Raw genomic sequence first — 16,698 nt, forward strand, 5'->3', positions numbered from 1 at the left:
TGAATGTGTGTGTGTATTCTGCTCAAGTTTTTATTTAAAGTAATATTTTTAACTTTTAGAGAGCAACAGAAAAGTTATAATAATATATTTGTACGAGATAAAATGTTTTTTAATTCAAAATTCAAAATTTTATTTGCAAATTAATTTGCTATTGAATTCAAGATTAAAATTATAAGAAATATATAAGTAAATTAAATTTAACTTACAGTAGAAATATAGTGAAATATAGTAAAGTTTTGAAATTGTTATATTTTACGATAAGCGTAACATAAGCGTATTAAATTATTTTTTAGGACGAAATCGTCATAAAAGAAATTTTACAACTCTCTAAAAGTCAAATTCCTTGTTTTTTTACTGTAACACCATAAATTTTGACATAAAAATTGAAAAATGGATTTTATTCTTGCTCTATTTTCTATAACATTTCTATTATTTTTTTAAATTTGTGTATTCTTTATCTTTTAATAATAATCTTGTTCGGTAATTTTTTGAGCAATTCGTCATATATCGAGATTACTTAGAAAATTCTGTCTCAGGAATATTATGTGAACTTTCCTCTTGCAATCATAATTTATGGAAATTCAACATTTTCCTCAATATTATTTTAAAATTTCGGAACTAAACCCTTCTTTCCATCTTGAGTTTTTCCTTGAAGAAGAAATCTAAAATTCATCATCGATTTTGCGGATATTTTTACATAATGTCAAATGCAATGCTGCATCTTGCAAATTTTATTCTTTCTATTCATGGAATCGGTGTGTAACGTGACTAAAACTAGATATTCACAGACCTGATATAAAAGGCACTATGTCGCGTATATTATATATATAATCACAGTTATTGTACATTAGATAAATTATGTAATATGTCTAACTAGGAACAACTTAAAGTTGATTCTACTCAATATCGTTCTGTCTTTACTTGACATTGATGAGTAATGCACAAGGACAGAACAATATATATATATATATATATATATATATATATATATATATATATATATATATATATATTAGGCATTGCTTTTTCAATTCCGATTTGGACAATTTTGAACATAAAACTATATATCTAAATATCTAAATCTTCCAATTTTATAGTTTGTGTAAGTTGTAAAACAATCTAATTTTTTAAATGTTTTTTTCATTTAACTCTTATTTAATATTTTAATGAACATATACGAGAAATATTAGATATAATTATAATTTATTATTTTATTTTAATTCGATTCATAATTGGCAAAACAATATATGTATAAATTGCATATGCACATACAAATTCCTGTGAATCGCATTATCAAAATAAATATCATATATAATATACGAAAATGCGGTCACATCACTTCTAATTTGACAAGATGGAATTATGCAAGACTTCATGAGATTGAATCAGCTGTATGTCAGTTCGTCGAAATAATTTATCCTGTATGCTTGTACATACACTACAGTAACTTAATATTTAATAAATCATCATCATTATCGTTACAAATTAAAACAAAAGAAACAAATATTTGATGTATATTTATTTAAGGAATCATTTCCATTAAGAATTTATATGAGCGCTTTTAAAGGCGAATAAGTTTTTCTTTTTTATGAAAAAAAGACGGAAGAATAAATATTACTTTTGCATCTCTTGTTTAAAATGTTACTAGTAATTTAATAGAATCTTATTGTTTTTATTATTAATAAAAATTTTACTTTTTGATATTTGATATTTATATTATCTGAAAAATCTTTTGTGCAGAGTATCTTTTGTTCTTTGCAAAAATATTGTAGATTGTCATTGCTTATTTTTTATAAACACAATGACTAAGTTGCAATCGTCGAGATCAAATAAATAAAAAATGTGAGTTGTATCATTTGGAAGAAAGTATTGTGTCATTTTAAATAGTCGTGAGACATCAATTTCTCGTTAAAATCCAATTAAATCGACATACGTTTTTATACATTCAGTAAAACGGTTAGAGCGGGTAAAGTGGGTTAGATGGCTTTATACAATAAGGATATAATTTCTTGAAACGGAACCGATAACAGGTATTATTAAATATTCATGATAAGTCGATCGGAGTTATATTACCAACGAACTTTATGTTAAAGTGATACCTTGAAAATTACACTATGTATATATATGCTTTTGTAATATAAAATTGATATTTCATAATTTAATTGCGTTAGAAAGTTAGAAATTTTTTACTTTATTAAATATTTACTTTATTTTATTAAAAAATGTGATAATTATTTAAAATCGCATTTTATATAATAATTCGATTTAATTTTTTATCTATATTGCAAATATTGTGATTTTGTTGTGTGTGATGAAAAAAGCAATTTATGTGGGCGTAAAATATAAGATCTGTGACTTTGCATAAAATTTATTTGGCTTCTAATATTTACATGTGTAGAACTTCTATAAAACATTACATAAAATTATTCATTAAATCATTAAAGCAATTTTTATGAACATATAGAAAAAATATAAAATATTATCCTATAAAAAGTATCATATAAAAAGCTCATATTATCTTTTTCTTTCTCTTTTTCTCTCTGGTGAAAAAACAAAGAGAGAAAGAGAGAGCGAGCGACCAACTTTTTTTTTTCTAAGAAAATATATTTTCTGTGATTCATTTTTTTACACACACATATATATATTTTTTTAAATTAAAATACTTTTTTTATAATCCATTCAAATATTTTATTTTATTTATTTGTTGAATTTATTCTTTATCAATTTTAATATTTAATATTATTTTTAATGTCTTTTCTAATTCCGCATACTCATAGCCATAAATTTTGTTTTATTGTTTATCTTTATTAGTTTAGTATTTATTTTTATTAATTTTTACTTGCTACCGAATTACATAGGTTCTTTATATCTTCATTAATTACTTTTATCATGATAATCTATTATAAAATTATATCATGTCAATATGATTTTATGTTATATTTATGTTATACACATGCTATTATATTTACATTTTTAAGGATGTAATTACATTTGTAAAAATTTAATAATATAATTAATATTATTAGAATAATCAAAATCCTAAAAAAAAATTGATATTAAATATTAAATATTGTGATTCATTTAAATAAATGAATATTACTTTAATGAATAATTTTTAGAAAGTCAGTTAAATGAAAAAGTAAAAATTAAATAATGTATTATTTTAGTAAAAAAGAGTATATTAACTTCGTAGACATTCCATATCCATATAAAAGACGTTTAAAAAAGATTTAAAGACATTTCCTTATCGTTAATTCATCTTTAATATGTCTTTCGGCCTTTTGCATAATTCGGGTTAGTATTTATTTACTAACAAAATTAGAAAAATGTCTTATCAAGACATTATTATTTATATGTATTGATGCTATCTATTATTTATGGAAAATAAATAATGGATATCATACAGCATATACTATTTTATATGTCAGTCTTCGATCGAAGAATCGAATATCTACTGTCATAAGCATAAATATCCAAAGAATATTAATAATTTTATTGGGTTTTTTATTGCATTATCCTGATTCATTGAGTTTGCATTAATTAAATTTTATGTAGAATGTGAAAATACGAATCGAAATTATTGAAATGGTAAGATAAAATATATTAATAATCAAATGTTAAATCTTCATGTCATACTTATCATGATTGATATGAAGATTGAATGTTTACTGATATAGAATATATGAAATATCTTATAAATTATTCAATTTACCTTAATGTTCTTATACATTATAGGATAAATACATGATTTATCTTATATAAAAAAAATTATTAGTTTTAATAAAAGAATAGAAAAAGAAAATGCGATTGCGCTTTGCTCGGCGTAACTCCTGAAAAAATTAAATTGTAATAAAATAACGCTGAGATTAAAAATATTTCAATTATCTCATTTTTTTAAATTAAAAAGAAAACTATAATTTTGTTTTAATGTCTAAAATTACATTATTTGACGTAATGCAATGCAATATATTATTTAGTTAGATTTAAATGGAGAGATATCAATAAAAAGATGCTACATAAATTTAATAGAAACTGTGAGTTTGTAGGAGAAAAGCTTTTTCTTCTTTTTTTATATTAATATTAAAATCGTGTAATTATCGTATATAATTATATATATATACACACGTGTATGAAAAAGATAGTGGAAAATCTATACAATGTGATAAAATATTTATTCAAATAAGATATAAAACAATTCATAAAGTTAGCGAAGAATTATAGCTCCTGGAATTGCGTTGTAATTTTTTTGTCAAATTTTTATTACAGAAAGAGCATGTGCATCGATAATACATTATGATAATTCGAGTTAGAACATTCGAGTACATGTCTATAGCTAATTCTCGAGTATAGAAAAAGTGCAGATAGAAGCATATACATAGAATTTAGACGTTCCTAAACTCGTTTTATACTGCGAATGTCTTCTTGTTATGGTTCTTATATATTCCTCCTTCGATCGAAAACGAGATCATAAATTTCGTATTAGCCTTGTGCGTTAAATGCCTAACACGTTCTTATTCCTGTGTAATGTACTGAAAAGGTATCGCAGCTGTCGCTATTCTGACAGATCCCACGAAAATATAAGTGCATATTAACAATTTTACTACAGAAGAGTACCTATTCTGCTGTACATGAATAACATCAGAAAGTGATCTATTTCTATTGAATGCTTTCCAACGAAAATTTTCATAAGTTACTTTATTTGTTAAAATTTGTCAAAATTGTTGTTAAAGATTATACATTTTGCGTTGTTTATTATTTCATGTTGATTGAATCTAAACTAGGAGAAGACAAATACGAAGGATTATATATACAAGAATTCGAAGAAGAAACATAAGAGTGAGAATAAATAATAAAAGCTTTGTCTTTTTCTTTTAATGCCTCTCTTTCATGTCATATTCTCATATCTTACAGTTTTCTAGTCGATGAAATTTAAGCAAATGATATTTGAACGCATTATTGTTCGCGTTCCGCCCTCGCCTGACTACTTGCTCATCGAACCCCCGCTTCGAGAACAGTCGCGCCGGCAGGGAACTTGACATTGAACCCTCCACATTACACCCCATCGCGCATATGTACATGTGACTTCACTCACACGTATTCGCACGTCCATTATTCCGACTATATGCAAAGTACATGCACGAGGGTATAAAAGAATCGGGCGCTTGCGCTGTATCCATGACGACAAGTGGTTCTTACCATTCGAGCACGACCTCTATTCGTTCCTGACAAATCATTATAGCATTATCGTGCGCATTGTATAAGAAAGCTAAGGGCGTAAAAACTCGGTTGCACAAAAGCATCGTGACTCATAGTCGTTCGTGTAGTCGTGCGCGACGCAAAGCCGGTCCTTCCGGGAAGCTCAAGTGTGTTCTCCAATCCTTCGAGTCGAAACGTGTGAATTTATCCTCATCGATGAGAGATCGATCGTTGAACTCGAAAGTTTTCGGCGTCCCATTTATCTCGGTCTCGATATAATCGCATTTGCACCTGTAAGGTAATTTGATCGAAAGTCATCATCTTACAATTTTGCAAATTCCCGCGCTCATGCTAAACTACTGTTCGATACCTATTCGGTTTGTGTCCTTGGAATTAATGCGATGAAAGATTTTACTTCGGAGAGTTTAATATAGTATGCGTTCTGTGTAAAAATCGAAAGTTTTTACATAGGATGTGTTTTATGTAGAAACCGAAAGTTTTTTAGGAATTACGCTATTTAACGTAATCACGATGTGCAATGTAACAACATATTATTTAGATTTAGATGAGGAGTGAGATCAATAAAAAATGCGACATAAATTTTGAGAGATAATTCAAGTTAAAAACATAGGAAGTGTTTGAACGAACAATTTTCTTCTTCTTTTAGATTAGTATTAAAATCGTAACTATTGTGTGCATAGCTGCACGTGTGTGGAAAAGATATTAACAAATTTATATAATGTGATGAAATAGAAAGATGCCTCGATGCAAAGCCCATTAACATTGCAATCAAGAGTCTATGTTATTATAGGAAAAAGTTAGATGGAAGATGATTGCGCTTCGATGTCATTTAGAAGTTGAAAATATGGAATTATACTTAACTCTACATAGTATTTAATAATGTCATGTGTTGATATATATATATATATATATATATATATATATATATATTCTTCAATCTGTTTTCTTTATAAAATAATTTCTTGCATCAATACATGAAATTATTATTATTAAATACTCTGTAAAGCTAGGTATAATTTCATATTTTCAACTTCTAAATGACATCGAAACGCAACCATCTAACTTTTTCCTATAATGACATAGACTCTTGATTGCAATATTAATGAGCTTTGCATCGAAACGTCTTTCTATTTCATCACATTATATAAATTTATCAATATCTTTTTTACACACGTGCGCGTATATACATATGATAATTACGATTTTAACACATTTTCATTAAAAGTATTGGTAATGATTAGTAATGATTAATTTTTTAATGATTATCATACAGCTCTGATTAAATATAATGTTAATTAATTTCTGTATTTATTAGAAATTTGTATAATAATAATTTGAGCTTTTAGAACTTTGTCAATATATTAGTAATGAGATAAGTAAGAATTTTTTCATGAAAAGATTTGTTAACATTATTCAAAAAGAATACGTATAATTTATTTCATTTTTCGCTACAAATCTTATAAGTAAAATTTGTTCTAACGACGTATTCAAAATATAAATGATGAACAGAAATGATGACATTCAAAACATTAGAAACATTAGAAAATACAATTCTTTTTTTTCTCACATACTTTTTGTTCATACTTTTCTTTCTTTTTTAAAAACGATTTTAAAAATTTAATATATAATTATCTGATTTTGTTCTAAAAAAAAAGTTTTTTATTACTGATTAATTTATTATATTACAATAATTTTACAAAAATATTCTTCTAATTAGATACACATTCAATATTTTATTCATGTTAATTTGTTCAGATTTGTTTGAAATGATATTTTTTCTTTCTTTTCTTTTCTTCTGATACTTAACAATAGTTGTAAAATGTTAATTTATCGTTCTAAAGTTAAAATTTTTCGAAAGTATATTGTAAAATTGACGATATATAGTTTTCAGGTGCTCGTTATTCTCTTGTTCAAGTGTCGCGCATGACATAAAATGATATTTGAAATGAAGCTGAATGTAATAATTTGTCGTGGATTCGTCGGGTAAATCATCGAAAGTACAAGCAACGTCGATGTGGACAGTGATTTTACTTGGTTTTATTCTCAAATGTTTATTAAGGAAGTTACGTCGAATAGATTCGACGCGAATCAACACGTGGCAAGTGCACACGCCTCCGTCACTAGGACGTCGCTTTGTAGCGAAGAAAATTAAATTCCACGGATAAAACCAGATCGAACTAACAATAAGATAATTAAAAGTGTGCATTTGTCGGGGCAATTTTCGATTACAAGAAATCGATTAAAAAAACTGTCGAGCGATAAAACGCGGAATACTTATCACTAATGTGAAAGTGTCTCGTGAGGTCACAAGCTGCATATGATTCTTTAAAATTCACGTATTGAAGCAGGGATGAAATCATCTGCCAGAAGCATGTGAATGTAAATGGCCGTGGAAGGATTGTGCCAGTCCTCGAACGACTTACTATGGGCATCTGCCTTGACACTGGTTAGTACATGAATAACTAATTATTACTGTATGCAAGTTAACGATCTCTGTTTCATGGTGAACTTCTATAGTTGAATAATCTGAGATTTCAATCTTTTAATGTATGAAATAATATAACAAAAGTTCAACTTTGAACTGACAATTACGCGAATTGATTTAATAAGTATTTTAAAAATATTAAGTGCTTTGTTCGAGGAAAGAAGGCTTTATTAATTAATTTATTATTCTATACATAAAAATATTAAAAATAAAGTTACGTCAAAATATTACGTATTTCGTGTCACACAACAAAATAAATAAATAAATTTATTATTATACAATTATATTATATAATTATAAATAAATTATATAATAAATTATAAATTAGCAAATTGATTTAATATTATAATATTTTTTTATATTATAATCTTACTACTTTTAGTAATGGGACAACTGACTTATATAAGAAAATGAATATTTGTTTAAAAATAAATTTGTTTTTGTTGAAAAAAATACCTGATCTTAAAATTTTGAAAACGCTTTCATCTGAAATAGAAATAAGCTAGTAAAAGAATATTTTCCCCGGAAATCAAATAATATCCTCTATTCTAAATTCTGATTTTTCATAATACATACGAAAAACTTGAACACGAAACGCGCAACAATAACATTTACGATTATCGCGAATATATTATTACGATCGATATTGCAGAAGTGACATTGTCGTACGTCAGAAAGTCTTTCCTCGCCATTGCAATAAACTTATCAGGAAATTACATACGATTCAATTCACAACATATACATCTGTGTATAGTTTAATTAGTGTTATTAAAGAATAAATGGATGTAGAATAATAGAGCTTTTTATAATAAGTGCTAAAGGGATTAGCAGCATGCAAAATTAAAAATTTTTAATTTATACACATCCTTTGAAAAGTGGATATATTGAATATTTATATTGCAATTAACATAATATATAATAAAATATTCAACTTAAAAGTTAACATATATATATATATATATATATATATATATATATATAATTTTTGACGCAAAAAAAATATTTCTAAAAGAATGAAATAAAGATTATTATAAAAAGCTTATATATATGTGTGTGTATGTGTGTGTGTGTGTGTGTAATATAGTTAGAAACATTTATAAAAATAATATAATTTTTTAAAATAATAATAATAATACTTTATACAATATATACAATATATAATTAATAAATATAAAATAGTGTGTATTTCTACAAGTATTTTTTTTGTTTGTGTAACAAAGCCAAGATTATATTCTTCGACCTGTTTAATTTCTAATAGTAAAATCACATTTGATCGATAATAAACAATAATAATTAATTTTAAGTAACTTTTCTTTATTACATTAAAATGTATTTACTTTTAACAGTCAATAAATGTTTCTTCGAGAGACAGATTTAACGTAAAGATTTAACGTAAAAATTTAACATAAAAGACTTGATATACAAATTCCTGATATTTTTTAAAAATCTTTATTCTCTTTACTATATGAGGTATAAAATAAAATTATACCATGAATTCTCCATATATTTTCGGATTAATTATATATAAATTTTAATTATTCATTTTTTTATTAAACCTTTTTCATTTTCAAATACAATCGATAAAAATTCCTCTATTAAAATACATTTCTACTACTATTAATTATTATTAATACTGTATTAAAATATACATTTATTTGTCTATTTATACATTCTAACATTTTTTTAAATCATAGAATATAAATAATATGAAATACCTTTATTTGTGAAAAACAACTGGATTCTTACATATACTAATATTTTTTAAATAATTTCTATATCTAGGAAAATCAATTAACATTTTTTAATTTTATTTAAGTAGAAGTATATATCAGAATTCGATTCTTTGTAGAATTCACTTACATTATACTTTTACGAGTAGTGACTAATTTTCTTATAGATAAAAATAAATCTGAATTAGTATATACGATAATTTAAGATTGTAAATATTTGACTTATAAATCGAAGTGATTAACTTGATGTCACATTCATCACGTGAATGAAACATGAATAATGTATTCAAATGCAACAATACATATTTTATGTTATGACTTCCACTTTTATCTTTGGCTTTGTCATGCAACGTAATCAACAGAAATGCGAATCGAATATATAGACTAAAGTTATGTTATCGATATAGCAGCTACTTTATAGACAATGATAAGTAGAAAATAAATGCATAATAAATATTTATTAATGCAAAGTAATATTTATTATCATTTGCATTGTTAATATAATACCAACTTTATAATCGTAGAATGCTAATGAGAAAAAAGTTAGATTTTTTGGTAAATTGTTCAATCGAACTTGAAATTTTTATCATCTTGTTATTATTTATACATTCGTCGTAATAATTGAAAACAGGAAAACAGAATTAACATTAATTGAGATTGTAATCAAGGTTTTTCTAATTGTAAAAAAATCTATCGAAGTTTTTCATTGATTAAGATGAAAGAGAGATGTGATACATTGATACTTCAGCAATAATTTTTTAAAAAGAGGTGTCGCGAATTTTTCTTTTTCTAAAATAAATAAATTATTCAAAAGACGCCGACATTTCTATGTTAAAAAATATCGTGCATTTGTGTGTAGATATAATATTTTTTTATCAAATAACAATTTAATATATTTCAGATCAGCACAATGGATCGCAGGTGTTCGAGGAAAGCGATGCTCGAGGAACAGGGAGATGGAGAGGCGAGGCTGGTCTTTTGGCAACTCCGCCAGACGGACATTTCCCGAAACAAAATGTTGGCCCAGTTAAATTCGAAATACCAAAAGTTCCTGTTATATTCGTACTTGGTTCGTATCAATCATTTTGCTTTTTTTTACGCTTTTATAATTGGAGATACATTGATCTATATCGCATAAGATGTTTCTATGAATCTGTATTTTTATACGAGACCAGATGGCTTGAAAGAATCTGATATCATTGAAAATTTAGAATTAATTATTATTTACAAAATGATTTTTTTGCGATACTCTATGTTCTACGATTATCTCGTACAGGCGGCCCCGGTAGTGGTAAGGTGACATATTGCGACAATTTGATACAAGAGAAAAAGGGAATAACGCATATCAACATGATGGATCTTCTTCAACAATATGCACTAGGGAATGGTTCGTAATTTTCCTTCATAGTCATATTTTATAATCGTAAATATTGAATTATACATATATATGCACATATGTGAACGTGTGTGCGGTATAAATTATATGTTGTAGTTTCTCTAAAAGCATATAAATTATTCTTGATATTTTGATTCGACATCATATCTTGTAAATACTGTTTGAGAGGAAAAATGAATGAATTTATATTCATGCAATGTCATATATTTCAACTATTTATATTATAGATATGCAGGATTTTGGACAACTTAGTAGCAAGACTGTCACAGAAGTACTCATGCTCGAGATGAAAATGTCCCCAGGAGCCAAAGTTTTTCTTGTAAGCGGATATCCGCGAAATATGCGCGACGTGGTGGAATATGCCGAAAAAGTAAGTATCTTATTTTTGATGGGTTTATATTTTTATTAATTTAACAAAAAAACTAATCTCTCCTAATATAAATTTAATTTAATAATAAATATAATTTATTAAATTATGTCACATCTTCTCTAATATAAATTATGCACAAAAATTATTAAAAAAAACATCAATTAATAAAGCAAGTAATAGCAGTTTATTAATAAAATTTTAAAGATCAATATATATGTAATATTATTTGTAGATAAAAATCGTCAATGGCGTCATTCTTGTATCGTGGAGACAAGAAGTGTTGGAGAGGCAAATTGATTTCGGCGCACAACTCGGTCACGTCATTATCGGATTAGCTAGAATGGAGTTACATAATTTTTATAGGAACGTCATGCCGGTCGCGGAATACTTTGATCAAAGCGGAATGTTACTTGAGGTAAAACAAAAAAAAATTCGCTATTAATAATCACTCCAAATTCTTTTGATGTTATATAATTTATAATCTTTGATTTATGAATTATTATTAAAAATTTTTGCTTCTTTCTATCACATTTATATTTGTTATATATTTCAAATAGAAAATAAAAATTTTCTATATACAGGTAAATGGAGAACGTAATCCGAGTGAGGTTTACGTCAGTTTTCGAGATGCCGTCCTTAGAATTCTCGGCATGTCAAGCGGCGACAATCATGATCAAGATATACCTCAATCTCTAGAAGCCGAGGTAAGCATTAAAATTTTATAGTATCCTTTGACGGATTCTGTCGACTAACAACTTGACATTTCACTGTTTCATTGTTCTTAGGTCGAAGTGGAAAGAAGAAAAGAATCGATCACGAGTGCACCGCTATCGAAGCAACAAGTCAGTACGACGACGCCGCCTCCTCTATCTATAAATGCGGCATTAAAAACTGCTGATAAACCGAGAAAGGGGTTGCCAGCATTTATCTGGGTGATAGGTAATAATTTGATGTAAATTAAGATCGCGAAATCATAGGAAATAAGGCATCGTTAGGGTGTTTTTCTCTTTTTATTTCCTCTATTATTTTTTTTAATCGTAAAGCTCCTTATCCTGATGCATATCATATGTTAGGTGGACCGGGGAGTAATAAGGCGGCTCTTTGCGCCCAAGCCGTTCGCAATATGCCCGGCTGGCTACACATAAGTATTGGGGAATTGTTAAGAACGATGGCATCGTCGAATATGGCTGTAAACGATGCTATCGTCTCGGGCGAAATGGTACCGCATGAGATTGTGATGCAACTTGTGCAGCAACAGATTTTTCTCAATCGAGACACGGATGGTATTGTCATGGACGGATATCCTAGGGATTTGAATCAAGTGCAAGAATTTGAAAGCAAGGTAAAATTTATCATTTCATGTCTTAAAAGGGCGAATTTATTATAATTTTCACTTAGCATTGATAAATAAATATGATTAATAGTTTGGACAAGAGCCTCCGCTAGTGCTACTCGATTGCTCCAAGCTGCAACTCGGGAGGGGAAGACTGGACGATAGTGTTTCGGCATTTAGGAAAAGACTGGAGCTTTTTCGCGAGGTGTCCCTTCCCATGTTGAAAACACTGGACAACGACAATCGTTTAATAATTGTACGTATCAATAATTTTAATGAAATTAAAACGATACTTTCTCTATAAGACACAATATTCCTAAAATATTGTATAAATATTATTAACAGTTAATAATATTTATACAAAAAATATTATTAACAGTTAATAATATTTATACAATATCCTAGGAATATTGTGTGTTTATAGGGTTGTAATATTTTATCGACAAAACGATTGACGTAAAACATTGTGTAAATTGTTATAAAAAGATATTTTCATTAGGGAGAATATTATTTATCTCCGGTATAGCTATTATAAGATTAATAAGATTATAAACTTAGATTTTTAGAAAATGTGTGATTATTATCGGATAGGTGGATGGAGACACAGATGTGCCTAGCGTGCAGCAGGATTTTGCCTCTGCGTTATATCAATTGATGCATCGGACACGTCGCAAAGAGGAGGACAATCTTCATGATGCGGATTTATCAACAATCAGCGGACACCCAAACGGAATACACGCCGTGACCGATCAAAGCGAACATGCCACATCTAACAATGTTATTAAGCGGATGGTCAACGGCGTGTCTAATCACTTTGGAAACGGGATCGATGCAGCGAAAAAAATAAATGATATCACTGCTCAAGGTATAATTATCTAATATAAATTTATAAAGTAAAATAAACGTATTTATCTCTGAGACGTGAAAAAAATGATTTGTGATATTATATATTCTTCATTACAAAGTATAATAATAATAATTTATCTTAACAATAAATAATAATCATTAATATGTATACAAATGAATCACATCTTTTTATTTTAGCGCTAATATATTTTCATATTTATTTTATCCTGTTTATAGGAGTAGGTGCCATCTCTAATGGCGTATTGAATAATATGAAGCATATTCAGCAGAACGGTCATATTTATCAAAACGGCGCTATAAACGGAACGGTGCATATGCTGCAAAATGGCGCAGCGCATTTAACCAACGGCATTGGCAACAATAAAGTTGCGCCGGCGGTCAATAATTATTTGCCAAAAGATCCCATCAAGAAAATGTACAACGAAGTCGAAGGTTATCAGCAGAGCCTTCACATGTAAGCGTGATATGCTAGCCTCTACAAGATCTTTTTTTTAATATCATTGAAAACTTTTTTCACTTGTTAATGTTGTACGAAAGAGCCTCGGATTTGGGACTTTCGATTCTATCGACAACTTTGTTGATAGTTATACTCACAAGTCGCGTCTTTCACCGACGAGTATATTGATAATATGGTGCCTTAGAATAAATACCTATGATTTAGATAGTTTGATTAATAGATACGTACATCCGTTAAATATAAAAAGCCAAATAATCAGAAATGTGTATTATAATAGGATAAGATTTCTCAAGAATCGATTTTGAAATAATGAAAATACGAAACATGCATAACTTTTAAGTAAAAATATACTGGGCAATGCGAGTTGGCAAGCATAGATGTATTTGTTGAAAATCATTAGCACATAACTATTAAAAAATAGGATTTATAAATTGAACATTAAAAATATAAACTGCTACTTCATTATTTTTAGTCAACATTTTATTGAAGAGAATCCTAATAAGAATCCAAATCAGTATTGCATTTTTTTTACTTAAGGTATTATAATATAAAATTTAAATATCGCAATTAATATATTTCAAGCGTATGATATATAGCAGACACCTAAATCTTGTCGGCTTGTATTGCCCTGATTTATATATATTACGTATGAATGGGTACGTATGTACGTATGTTTGTATATATATGTATGTATGTATTATATATATGTACTTAGACTTAGAAATCTAGGTACATATTATAACCCAGGTATATATCATGACATCGATTTAAAAATCTATATAAGATAAATATTGTTAACGTTGTTATAATTTATGAACTAATTATAAGAGTTAGCCTATAACATGTTAGCCTATTACATAAGAAATATTTTTAGGCTTTCGAATATATTATAAAGAGATTATATTGATACGCCGCGCCGCCAAATTTTGCAATTCTTACCTCACGATATCTCGATGACTGTTCGCTAGATGAAATGATAAAGGACCTTTCGATTCGATTTAGTCACAGAAGTATGCTGTTGCAATAATATCCTAATTTTTTTATGATGTGAATAATTTACATCGTAAATAAAAGTATCACTTGTTTTATCAAAAATCACTTTTTGTAATCTCACAACATAATTTTTCAGTAACTAAGCATTTCTTCTCAATTTAATGTTTAACATCTGCTCTGTAAAATCTGAATTTGATCCGTTTTATCACGCACATACACACATATATATTTAATGATTTTTTTCTCATCTTTAAAGTAAACAGAAAACGTTCTTTAAGTTTAACCATCTATTTCTGAAATAATCTATATATGTGCAAGATGATTTGTACATACATATATAAAAATTTTTTATCTCGTACAATAGTTTCTCGGTAGTAAAAATAGCAAAAATACATACAGACATAATAATGTATCGTCTTATTTAACTTTAGTCTATTATACGATGATATAAATATTCTTTTTAGAAAAATCATCTTACTTAAATTATTATTTTTCTAACATCAATATTTCAAATAATATATTTCGTTTGTATTAACATTACAGCACGTGCCTTAAAATGGAAAAATCAAATAATGAATAAATTTCATTAATAAAAAGGTTTTTCTTTTTTCAAATATATAATAAGAGACATCAAAATAATGTTTTCAAATTATAGATTATGAAAATATTCTGATATTTCTCAAAAATTTGTTAATAAAATTAATCTTATAAATCTTATAAAATAGTTTAAAAATATTATGTTAACAATTCTAATATGAGATATATGTTATTATAACATTGTTCTGTATATTCAATTATATAGAATTTAATTATGTTTTAATTACATTTCACATATATAATAAAAAAAGAAAATAAATATATATTACACGTAAAAATAACATATTACACGTAATATATTACACGTAAAAATATAATATTTTATAAATTTTATTGAGTAATAATATTTATGAGGTACACACACATATAGTAAATATTAATTGCCAAATATAAATTAGCTAAAATATTTGAGTATTACGTCATAAACGACAAAATGGTTGCTTAAATATGACTTGTATTAAAGCGTCTCATATCTCATATGACAAGATATATGTATGCAAATTAATCTATTCGTTATATTTTAAATAATAATATATTCTTTATATTGCTATGTCATGTTACAAGCGATTAATATATATGATTCAATCTATAAAATTATATACTTATGTAATATGTATTCTTTTTGTCAAGTATAAATAGATTAATTTTCAGAATTCCATTATTAAAAATTAAATATGAAAGTTTCAATATAATTCATAGATATTTCATTAGAAGAAATGTCTTTTAAATATGCATTTTGCTCCGGACGTTTTTTGGATGTTGTTTACGTATGTGTTGTTAAAGTCAGTTAAAGTAAATATAAAATTTAGTATGTTAAAAAAAGAAATTTTTTACGAAAGCAAAATAAGTTATATTTCACATCTTTTTATTAATTTCAAATGTAACTTAATTCGTTTTTTATATTTGACAACAAAAATATATATTAAATAATATTTGTTAGAAAAATATATGATATAACGTTACATCGTTACGTACAACGTTATGATTAATATGCTAATAGTAATAGACAGAAAAGCCTTATGTAATGAATGTAACAACATTTAAGGGATCATGCGCAAGAAGAAACTGTACCTGATGAAAGTATCGAGATAATCGATTAAACACAATTTGTTTTATAACTCAATCCGCGGGCGGATTTGTGCGATTTGTTAGTTATTAAATGAGACAATTTATAATAATGTTTTTATCATCGCTAATAGATTGTTGCATTTCGCACACATCTATAATAGATTCTCATTTCGAGAATCAATTTG

At 26.8% G+C, this 16,698-nt stretch overlaps 1 protein-coding gene across 2 annotated transcripts; it reads left to right on the plus strand.

The window, feature by feature from the left end:
• The first annotated feature begins 5,254 nt into the window (after positions 1–5,254).
• Positions 5,255–14,282, plus strand: LOC105250698 (adenylate kinase isoenzyme 5). 2 transcript variants are annotated; one of them, XM_011256924.3, is made up of 12 exons: positions 5,255–5,494; positions 7,102–7,663; positions 10,334–10,501; positions 10,709–10,819; positions 11,056–11,198; positions 11,431–11,613; positions 11,780–11,902; positions 11,984–12,137; positions 12,272–12,540; positions 12,623–12,787; positions 13,123–13,396; positions 13,615–14,282. In XM_011256924.3, the coding sequence occupies exons 2-12, from the start codon at positions 7,642–7,644 to the stop codon at positions 13,854–13,856; spliced, it is 1,854 nt and encodes a 617-aa protein (XP_011255226.1). In that variant the 5' UTR covers positions 5,255–5,494; positions 7,102–7,641; the 3' UTR covers positions 13,857–14,282. The 2 variants fall into 2 exon arrangements, with proteins under 2 accessions (XP_011255226.1, XP_011255227.1); XM_011256925.3 differs by having other exon boundaries at positions 7,109–7,663.
• The last annotated feature ends 2,416 nt before the right edge of the window (positions 14,283–16,698 follow it).

The sequence above is a fragment of the Camponotus floridanus genome, unplaced genomic scaffold (assembly GCF_003227725.1).
Source record: "Camponotus floridanus strain SB8 unplaced genomic scaffold, Cflo_v7.5 scaffold23, whole genome shotgun sequence".
NCBI lineage: Eukaryota > Metazoa > Arthropoda > Insecta > Hymenoptera > Formicidae > Camponotus > Camponotus floridanus.